At 37.2% G+C, this 10,891-nt stretch overlaps 1 protein-coding gene across 6 annotated transcripts in view; it reads left to right on the top strand.

The window, feature by feature from the left end:
• RC3H2 (ring finger and CCCH-type domains 2) overlaps positions 1–10,885 on the top strand; it is a 37,950-nt gene extending 27,065 nt beyond the window's left edge. For 3 of the 6 annotated variants that reach the window (XM_014526760.2, XM_025194100.1, XM_025194115.1), the window contains 9 exons: positions 31–201; positions 1,484–1,639; positions 3,567–3,780; positions 3,943–4,027; positions 4,526–4,607; positions 5,044–5,178; positions 5,893–6,000; positions 7,656–7,804; positions 8,417–10,885. In XM_014526760.2, the coding sequence (XP_014382246.1) occupies positions 31–201; positions 1,484–1,639; positions 3,567–3,780; positions 3,943–4,027; positions 4,526–4,607; positions 5,044–5,178; positions 5,893–6,000; positions 7,656–7,804; positions 8,417–8,615 (1,299 nt within the window). In that variant the 3' untranslated portion in view covers positions 8,616–10,885. The remainder of the gene's footprint in view (positions 1–30; positions 202–1,483; positions 1,640–3,566; positions 3,781–3,942; positions 4,028–4,525; positions 4,608–5,043; positions 5,179–5,892; positions 6,001–7,655; positions 7,805–8,416) is intronic. The other 3 variants (XM_014526765.2, XM_025194104.1, XM_025194110.1) reach the window with 3 other exon arrangements.
• Positions 10,886–10,891: the final 6 nt, after the last annotated feature.

The raw sequence follows: 10,891 nt of genomic DNA, 5'->3' as shown, positions 1-10,891 counted from the left end.
GATTCAATTTTAATTTATTATTTGCTCTAGGAGCCTTGTGGTCACTTGAAGACCAGTTATGATGATCAGTTACGACGAAAGCCAGAGCAGTGGGCACAATACCACACACAGAAAACCCCTCTTGTATCCTCAACGCTTCCTATGGCAGCAACATCTCCAACACCACCTTCTCCTCTCTTCAACGTGGACTTCAGCACAGAGGTGAGAAACCCAAGGAGTTTGTGGTACTTGTCCTTCCTAATTTAATAAACTAACTTGTTACACTTAAGAAATAGGGATGTTGCATTCATCACCTTTAATTCTATTAGAATCAAGTTCCTTTTCCTGCAAATGCAGGGGCATAGCTCCTGATGGAGGTATTAAGCTGATGCACTGAGAAATCAAAAAAAGGAAAGAACAGTTTTAAGTAGGGTAATATAAAGGTAATTTAGTAGTATTGAATTATGTTAACTTTTTGTTCAGACTGTTGTATCATAGCGCAGAACCTACCTAGTATAGAGCCTCACAGTGAACTTACATTTAGTTAGAATCACAAATCATCCAGCAGAAGGCTCACAAACACCAATTTTGTAATTAAATGTTATAACAGCTTCTTCCTTTTATGAACCTTCAGGTTTCTATGTCGAGCACAATGGATGCATTTCTATTAAGAACCCTCCTGTTTTATAGTCTTGTTCTTAATGTGTTAAAACATGATGCAGATTTAATCAAGTTGCATATGTTGCCAGAGTCCCCAAAAATATGTATATTAAAATGAAAAGGTGCATAAGGCCCTGGTAAAATATTGTCTAGATATGTGATACAACTGTAGCAAAATGGGAAGGGGTTTAGGAAATAAATGTATAAGAATTTGTGATATAAAGACTAAAGTAATCTTGGAGTATTTCTTTTCTATACATGTAAGAAAATACACAGAATCTAAAAGCAACTTAAAGTATATAATATTAAATGATTTTTTAAGCCAACTCATAATAAATACATGTTGTTAAGGGGTAAGGATGGTCACAGATCTGGTTAGCCTTTATTCAAACAGGAGATTAAGAGTTCTATTTCTACCAAGATTTGCTTTATGTACTTTACCAAAGGAAAAACTGTGGATTTTGCTCAAGCTCTATTTTGAAGATTTACTACAGCTACAAGCACTGAAAACCAGCCATTAATATAGCACCACTAGTTTCATCCAGTGGCTTTGGTAGGCAAAGCTTACCCTGGCAAAGCTTAGTCTTGTGCAAAAGCAGTACACAGCACTGGAGTACAATGTGGCTTAGACTGGTTTACCCAGTCCGCAATGGAGATTTGGTGCAGCTGCACCAGTGGCTGGTCACTGATGGCTAAAAGTGATGTAAACCCCTAGGGTAGGTAAGTCTTTAAACTTCCTAAACAGACTTGATTTAATTGTTAGTAGCAGAACCCCCAACCCTCTTTTTTCCTGTATGAACATTTCAAAGCTGAGTTCCCTCTGTTTTATTTTCCTTTTCCAAAGTTTTCAGAGAGTGTTACTGACTTGAGTGGTACTAAATTTGAAGAAGACCATCTTTCCCACTACTCACCCTGGTCCTGTGGCACTATTGGCTCCTGCATAAATGCTATCGATTCAGAGCCCAAGGATGTAATCGCCAATTCAAATACTGTGTTAATGGTATGGCTGTTTTGCAAGTTTCTTCTTTTCGATAGGACTTGCTGCAAGTGTTTTGTGTTTGATTGCCAGGTTTTTGTCAATCAAAAATGTTGACAAACTGAAATACTATGAATGGAGGTTAAATTAGTTCAACTTATTTTAAACTGTTTGGAATAGTTTCCCCCAGCTATGTATACAGACTCTCCTCTCAGCGAAATAAACATGCAATGTTTTGAATAATTAATGCTTTTAGGCTTAAGAGAAATTATTTCAAGAGTAATCAGTTTAAATAAAGCTTTGTGTTGGCCACAACGTTTTCAATAGCCGATCTGCAAATTAGTATAGAATGTAGCAGTTTATAATTCAGTAAATCAGGACTCCTGTTCCTCAGACTTCTTTTATTAAACTGAAGGAATTGACAAGCATGATGCCATATAAATAAGAAGATTTTATAAAATCTGACTGCACTCAGTGATTTCTTCTTCGTCCAGGAAACAAACAATGCTCCAATTTCAGAGCTATCTAAATAGTGTAATAGTGTCTGGATACTTTTGTATAGCAGACTTGCCAGAATAATGTGGGCAAGATATTCGATTTAGGGCAGATGTTTCCACTGGATAAATACGGTTCCTGATCATTTTAAGCAAAATAGTCCATGCTGCTGAAATAAACTCTTGTTTATCTCTGGTGTTTAACTAGATCTATTGCTTGTTTATCACTATTTTAGAGAATCTTTATTCTGAACTTCATTAGAGAAGAAATGAGAAGGCTAAAACTTGTGCCACATTGTGTAGAACTAGGATATCCTGCATGAACTTTAATCTTGGCTGCAGTGCATACACAGGTCACTTACATAAAGCTAACATTTTATTCCATTACTGTTGTTTCCCAAAATGCAGGGCTGGGCCTGTTAAAATCTCTTTGGGATGCACATATCCTCGTAAGATAAACAACGTAAAATGTAGAGAAACGTAACTGAATGAAAATAAAATATAACTTTGTTTTATCTGATTGAAGCTGAGTACACAAAATTAATTGAGGTTTGAATAAACTGGGGAATAAAAACAAGTTGCCACATAGCAAGGGAGATGACCTTGTTTTTGATAAATAAGCTTTTCTCTGCATTTGTTTTCTGTTCTGGTACAATCCAGGGAGGTGGCTGCTAGCACATTCCCCACCACCAGGGTAACTGCGTCTCTGCCAGCTCCACCCTTCCTTCGTCCAGTTCTAGAACTGCTTGAAAGAATAGTGGAGCATCATGCAGGGATGGCATTTTGAAGATATTCTACACAGACGGCGCATCTACGTGAGCCGCCTACTGTGCAGTTGTTACTGCACAGTAGCATCCCAGCACAGTTGCCTAGTGACACTTACTGCGCAGTAGCTCATTACCGCTGTGTAGTAGAGTCAAGTTGTAGTTTGTGCCCGGCGAGGCTACTGCATAGTAGTAACAAGCTGGTGTACGGTATGCGTCTTGTGTAGACGTGCCCAATGAGACGAAATTATAGTTTTAAAATATATATCGATATCTATATATAGATATGAATGTGTGTATGCGTGTGCATCTATATATACAGTGTGTATATCTATATAGATATAGATGGATGTCTGTGGATATCTATATATAGATATAGGCGGATATCTATCTAGAGAGAGAGACGGACACAGATATATAGATATCAATATATATTTCAAAACTATAGTTTCCTTTCATATGCAAACCCTTTCCCCCTATATGCCCTGCTTCACTGTCAGTTGCTCTCTGATGGACAGTTAGCTACTGAAAATCCATTATGTAAGTTGCTATGTCTCTTCCCAGCTTGCTAGCTGTAGGAGCAGTCATGTTCAGCACCGGTTATTTTGATAACCGTGGCCTTCTGAATTAGCTGACAGATTGAATGGAAATTCAGTCCCTTGCATTCCTTTTCCCTCTCTCCTCAATATGTAGGATTTGGACAGTGGAGATGTTAAAAGGAGAGTGCATTTGTTTGAAACTCAAAGAAGGGCAAAAGAAGAAGATCCTATCATTCCCTTTAGCGATGGACCGATCATCTCCAAGTGGGGTGCAATCTCCAGATCATCTCGCACAGGTTATCACACAACAGACCCTATTCAAGCCACTGCTTCCCAAGGAAGTGCTACTAAGCCCATAAGTGTATCAGGTATAGTAAATGTTTGTTGTTACTACCACAGCAGGTGCCCCCAAAGCATTTGGATAATTTTTATGACCTACTAATAACTCTGCGCATGCACAGAACTACAGTGTATGCATATTCTGTGATGAGAAGTAGGAAGACACTAAATTGTACGTTAATTTGTTATAGATTATGTCCCATATGTCAATGCTGTTGATTCAAGATGGAGTTCTTATGGCTCAGATTCCACTTCATCAGCGCGCTATATAGAACGGTATGAACTTTGTTTGGCAATTTAGTTACTCTAAACATTCCAGGCACGTGGAAAAAATATCTGAGACTTGAATAGACGCACTTATTTTTAAAAGTAGCAAATGCTTTACATTCGTGGCCTTATGCATCAGAAGAAATAGGTTAAAAATGAGTTGGCCATTAAAACCTCATTAGTAGGAGAAACAAGCTGGAATGGCCTAGTCAAAGGACTGGGAATCAGGCACTTTTGAGTTGTAATCTCAGCTGTGATATTAGCCCATCACTGTCCTTAAGCAATTTCCATAACCGCTCTGTCTTCGTGTCCCTATACTTGCTTTCCTGAGAGGTGTGTTGTAAGGCATGACTAAGGGATGTTGGAAAAGAGTTAAGTATTATTTGATGCACACCACTTGTATCCAAAACCATAGGATGGTTAGAGAACAAAGTCTGAGGGGTTAATGATGAAAGGAAATGTACGTTTTGGTGCATCTGAGAATAATGCCTCCCTTTATGTTTTAAGGGATAGGTTCATAGTGACCGATTTATCTGGTCACAGAAAGCATTCCAGCACTGGAGATTTACTGAGTATTGAACTACAGCAGGTAAGACCATTTACACCATGCATAAAACTTTATTTAATATAAAGTCTTTCCTATGACTTGTATCTTACTGTGCTTTAGAAAATTAAATATTACAATTGCTAAGTGATTAATGAGAGGGTGAGCTAGAGCCTGGTCCTATATACCATACTAGGTGTAGGCTTAGTAACATGAGCAATCCTATTGATTTCAGTAGGGTCACTTCTGATAGAAAGCACTATGCCAGCTAAGTGCATCTGCTGGCACCTATCAAGAGTTCAGTCCCTGTGATCAGAGAAGAGAGTGCTTTTTCCCAATGTGGAGCAGTATTTTGTGGGTAATGAGCATACTGAATTGCCTAGAGAGAGAGCTGCTGTGTATGTGGGGAGGCTTGTTTAGCAGTCTGACAATACAAGATTTATATGTAGCTTGTACATGTAGTTTATGTTTTTCTCCACAGGCCAAAAGTAATTCATTGTTACTTCAGAGGGAGGCTAATGCGCTAGCCATGCAACAGAAGTGGAGCTCTCTAGATGAAGGCAGTCGCCTTACCTTAAATCTTTTAAGCAAGGAAATTGATTTGAGGAATGGTGAGGTAAAGAAAAGGGTGACTGGGATGAAACAGACAATTGAGGTTTTGGGGCATTTGCTTGGAAAAGTTAAAGTTTAATATATTTATAATCTGTTCTGTTCAAAGAATTTGTTGCAACTGCAAATGGTTACCTCTCTGAGAGCGAGTAGATGTATTTGTTATGCTGCCTCTTGGTAAGCAGGAGCTTAATAATGGAGGACATTAATAGGAATGAGTTCTGCTTTATCATGCAATTGTAGATACATGGGGACGTAGATGCTCTTTCTATAGATAACTGGAATATATAGATAACCTGGACATGGAAGATGGAAAGAGTCACCATCCATCAGTGCTCCAAACATTTACATAATGGCAAGGAAGTGATTTGTGTAGGATCTGACCACACAGTCTCTGCACAATCTCTGCTCATTGCTCCAGTTGTGGGCAATATAAATTCAGTACCTCAACCAGTGAGCTGTGTAGAAGAGTATATTCCAACATCCACATTCTTCTCTTCATTACATCACTCGGAATGTAAGCAGGATCCTCTCTATTTCCAAGGATACTGTTGGTATCCAAGTGGTTCTCCTATCTTCTCCTACCCCACCCTTCTCCCACATCTCAGGAATCTGGATTATAACAGTACCATCCACCTTCACTTGAATTCTTGAGCCGTGTTTACAGCAGGTGAACATTGCTTTAGTGTTTACATTGTGCACTTTTTACATTTTTTGGCAGAGTGACTATACTGAAGACTGTGCAGATGCAAAGCCAGATCGAGACATTGAATTAGAGCTTTCAGCCCTTGATACCGACGAACCTGATGGACAGGGCGAACAAATAGAGGTATGTAAAAGAGCTGCGTGTTGGAAAAGGGCACAGGGGTCTTTCCACTCGTTGTTCTGCTATTTCTAGAAACTTGACCTTGTAAAATGAAGGACTTTTTAAATAAGAAATAGGTTTGGGTATCTTCTTTTGGCAACATTTCATCAGAGTAATTTGTCCCCACCTTTCTACTGCTCTGGGATTATGAACATTCTCTAGTGGCAAAATTTCTTTTCTTTTCTTTTTGGTAGCTATTATGTATCAGGAATAATTGCATTTTCCCAATATGTAATCACTAGATAGACTTTAATTGCAATAACATTTATATTAAAACAGGGTCATTTAAAGGACATTTTTAATTGACTAATTTCTAATGATAAAGACACTTGTCATTTCCCTCTGTATTATTCCTGTTGTCTCCACCTTCTCTTTTTCTTTCATATTTGGCTTCTTGACACAAGTCTTTCTCCTTAAACATTTCCTTCACTTCTGAAAAGTCACACAGTGTTCCAATGTTCTTGTTTCATACCACACAAAAGGATTATAGTTTTTCTTTTAAGCAATCATATGTTCTAAAGGAATAGCGATCCCTATCACTAAGGAATTGGATAACACATGCTGGTTCTTCCAGTTTCCATGCCTTTGTTTTTGTTTTCACTTGTTACATATGGTACTGAGTTCCTGTGAACTGTAATTACATTAAGTCTTATTGGCAAACCTTGAGAGTGAAACTTATTTCCAGGAGGAAGAATATAGAGGAAAGAATTATTTGAGGAAGAATGTAGATTTTACTACTTCTACTCTCAGCTTTGTGCTTTATTTGGTTTCCCTTGTGTTGAGAACAGCTCTTCATTTTTCACTAACCACCTGTCCCATTTGCTACCTTAAAACCTATTTCTTTCTTTTGCCACTGACCGCCACATCATTACTGCCCTTTATCACCATTTTTCTTTAGTAATTGTTTTCCCCTTGTTGTTCATCTGATTTGAGCTGTAAAGTTCTGATTCAGGGGACGTACAGAAATGCTGTGTGCCCACACAGTACCCCATAAACACTAACATAGAAACCAGGTATAGTAATGTGTTTGGCCTGCCTGGGATAGCAGGACGTCATGGACTTCTAGGCAGTTTATCAGCACTGCTTCCAGATGCAAATGGTGATTTGTGGCAAGAAGAGAACTACAGGTAGTGGGCTAGTCTGAGCCTCTCATCATTCTTTGCTGATTAGTTATGATTAGTGATGGTGCTCAGTATTTTCAGGAGAGGCTGCCAGGAAAATTTTCTGTGTGAGGAAAGAGTTCACTAATGTGGAGTCAGCGTCCATGTTTTGGGATAGCCTGGGCTTGTTTAACTTCAAGGCTTGCTAAAAGACCTTGACTCTGAGCTTTTGAGGCTTGATAATGATGCATGGTAGGTGGGAAGGATGTCTGAGCAGAGCTCTTCTTTTTTAATCGGGGTTCAGTTTTGTTGGGGATTAACTGTAAATGTAAATGGGATCATTTAAAAATGTCATTAAAAGGTATCTAGTGTACACAATAGTTGATTCTTTTATAAGAAATCAAAACAAATAAAAAAGCCTTGCAAAGAGAAGAGATCCAGAATCACTACATAAAATAAGATGTTCTATCAGAGCAGGTAGTGACAGCACTGATGGAGAATTCTGCCATCTTTCCTTAGGAGATCCTGGACATACAGCTAGGTATCAGTTCACAAGAAGATCAGCTGCTCAATGGGACAACTGTAGAGAATGGTCATTCACTAAAGCAGCGCCAAAAGGAACCTTTGGAGCAGAAGAGACAAAGTTTAGGTGAAGACCTTGTGATTCTGTGAGTGTTAGAGAAACAGCAGCATCAGAATAGTTAATGACATGAGAATGTAAAGAGGAACCACTTACTCTCTCTCGCCTTTTGAGACCTCTGCATTATGTGTGCGTGATAAAGTGGGAGGGAGTGTTAAAACAGAAAATAGAAAGGTTTGGTTCATCAGTTTGAAAACTACAGAAATGTTACATTGTTTTTATGCACTTTAATGCATTCTGGCTTTCTAAGGAAGCAGTCATAATGACCAGAAACAATATTTTTCATGTGTTCCCAAAATACAGTAAAAGCACACTTCTTTTTATACTTACCAGAGATTAGACAAGCTAGTCTCAACAGGGTTAGTATTAAGCTTTAATTAGCATTAATTTTAGTACCAAGAACATTTAAAATACATTGCTGCAATGATCTATTCTAGACTATTTTAACAGCTTAATTTGGCCTTTGAAAATGAAATGATCTACATGTCACTTTGTGAGGACGTTCTTCCATAGTAACATGTTCTGCTTCTGTCACTAGATGCCATTTATTTTCGGTGTTTACCGTATGTAACACCCACGGTTTATTTACTACTGTTTCTGCATGAAGTTGAATATTTGTATAACTTGTTTTTCCCCTCAGGGAGGAGCAGAAAGCAATCCTGCCCGTAACTTCTTGCTTCAGTCAGCCCATCACAGCATCTGTTAGCAATGCAAGCTGCCTGCCCATCAGCACATCAGTCAGTGTTGGCAGCCTCATTTTGAAAACTGCTCACATTATGTCTGAGGATAAAAACAACTTTTTAAAGCCGGCTGTGAATGGCAAGATGGTTAACAGCTGAAACTCGTTCATCTTTCCAGCTTGTGACCACGCCATGGAAGCATTTACACTAGCTTTTTATATATATATAATATATATTATATAATGTATATTTTTTTTAAAAAAAATAATATTGGGGTCATCCATTTCCTGTGGACTCTTTGATACTTCAAGCCCCTCTCGCATTAGCATTCTGAAAAATAAACTTACTTTACTAGGGTAAGGCGTTCACTTTCCACAAATGAATGGAATCTGGACATTGTTTTACTTAAGCTTAAAGCAGCTTTTTATGAGTTTGTAGCAATCCGGTGCAGTAACTGAGCCATTCTTGTTTAAAATGGCTTATGTAGAAAATTAACAACTCAGTTATTTAAACTAGCAGGATCCTACAGTGATACATCTAGTGAAAGTAAAACTAACTTATTTGTGTCTGTTTTGTTTTATGAAAGAGGAACTTGCATCTTGTTGCAGCTGCTTTTTCTTGAGGTGTGGAACTTTGCATGGAATATTGTTTCTTGCTTGAAGAGTGAGAAATAGGGATTTGTAATCTAGATTTTTACAGGGTTAACACACTTTAGCTTTGCACTACTGCATTGTATGCAGGACTGTGATGCAGTGCTCTGTTGCAGCGTTTTATTTCTTATTGTTTGTGTTTTCTCATTTCCGCTTTAGTAGTGTTGATATTTATACACAGGCTACTTGTCCAAGTAAAAATAAATATAAGTAAACCAAGTGCCTAAGTCCTTCAGCTAATGTACTAGGTATTGATTTCTCCAAATTATATGCAGAAGTCTTTTTAACCATATTGACAGATTATGCACTAATTTGACAGTGTAGGTTTTGTTTAATTTTGTTTTGTTTTTTAAATGTAATCCTTCACCTGCTTTTACAGAATCCAGATGACATGGAAAAAGTATCAGGTGCTCTTGGCTTTCCTGTGAAAACCCTGTACGTAGTGTTTGCACTGACTAACAAGATGGTATTGCTATTTTTTTTTAATTTAAACTCAATAGTGAGGTTTTAGACGCTCATGACATTGTCTTTGTTAAATACTGTTAATCATAACTTTTTATTCAGGTTTAATTTTGCTTGTTCATTATCCATTTATTTTCAAAGGTCTTGAAAATAAAATAGTATAGCATTATCTGACCTTCAGAAATACTGAAAATTTATGAATTTGTGCCCTGCTAAGATGTGACTGAAAATCCTATTATGTCAACTAATATAGATATTCTTAAACGCAGACAACCTAGAGCTCTGGGCATAATTTTTTTCTCTGAAATTTAAAAATTCAGTCACCCTTTCAGAAATGAAAGCAGGACCCTCTCTCCTGGTGATGACTATCCTATTGTTTGTACTCTTCTATTTCTTTCTGACAAGTTTTACATTTTTTATGTTTTTTATTAACTTCTGTGAAGTTGTTTACTCTGAAAATTGTACTGGAATATTTTAAGCCAAGCTGACTTTTCACCAGGTGTACTGTACGTAAGGGCTTTTCCTGCTAGCAAAATGCTTAAAGAGGATCATGTTACTGGTCGTCTGAGTTGTTGTTTTACAAAAATCACAGATATGTGTCAGATAACATTTTGATAACTGTTTTGTGCACGTTTCTGGGGGGTGGGGGTTAGCATTTCCCTGAGGGTTGTTGATTAGACTAAGTAAATATTGGTGTTAGATATCTCTCTTAATGAACATGTCCATGAAATAATTATGTTGTAAATATACCTGAAAACCCAAGGGTTAGTTTTGATATTCTGGTATCAGTATGGAAGATCTTACACATTTATTTAATACTAAATGCAAAGAGATGTTTGTAGAAATAACGGTGAAGTAGCCTTTTCTTAATTTCCTTAGGCTATTATTGTATCTTCCCGATAGCCAGTGCCACCTCAGCTCTACCGTGAGACTGATACTTTGTTTCACTTTGCAACTTGAGATGATTAGGCATGAGAATAAGACCATCTTTGTCACCTTAACTTATTTCCTGTTGCTGTTGCAAATTAACATAGAATGTTAGACATGAATATGATTGTTGTATATTTTATATCAAAACCATTCTGTAAATATGAATTTATATTACTTTTTAAACGCTTCCAAAATACTTTTATTTGCTGTATGTAATTCCAAAAAAAAAAAAGAGATATGCAAACCAGTATGTCTATTTCATGGATATTTAAACAGTGAGATCTTCCATGTTGAAGGTGATGTAATTTTTTTAAAAAGATTTTTAAATTTTAAATTGCTATTTTGTTACAAAAATAGAGAAAATATAAAGGTTTGAGAAGTCCTTATTCGCCC

Source organism: Alligator sinensis, unplaced genomic scaffold, assembly GCF_000455745.1.
Source record: "Alligator sinensis unplaced genomic scaffold, ASM45574v1 scaffold611_2, whole genome shotgun sequence".
NCBI classification, from domain to species: domain Eukaryota; kingdom Metazoa; phylum Chordata; order Crocodylia; family Alligatoridae; genus Alligator; species Alligator sinensis.
The sequence above is the reverse complement of the archived record's forward strand: the minus strand, read 5'-3'. Positions and strand labels throughout refer to the sequence as shown.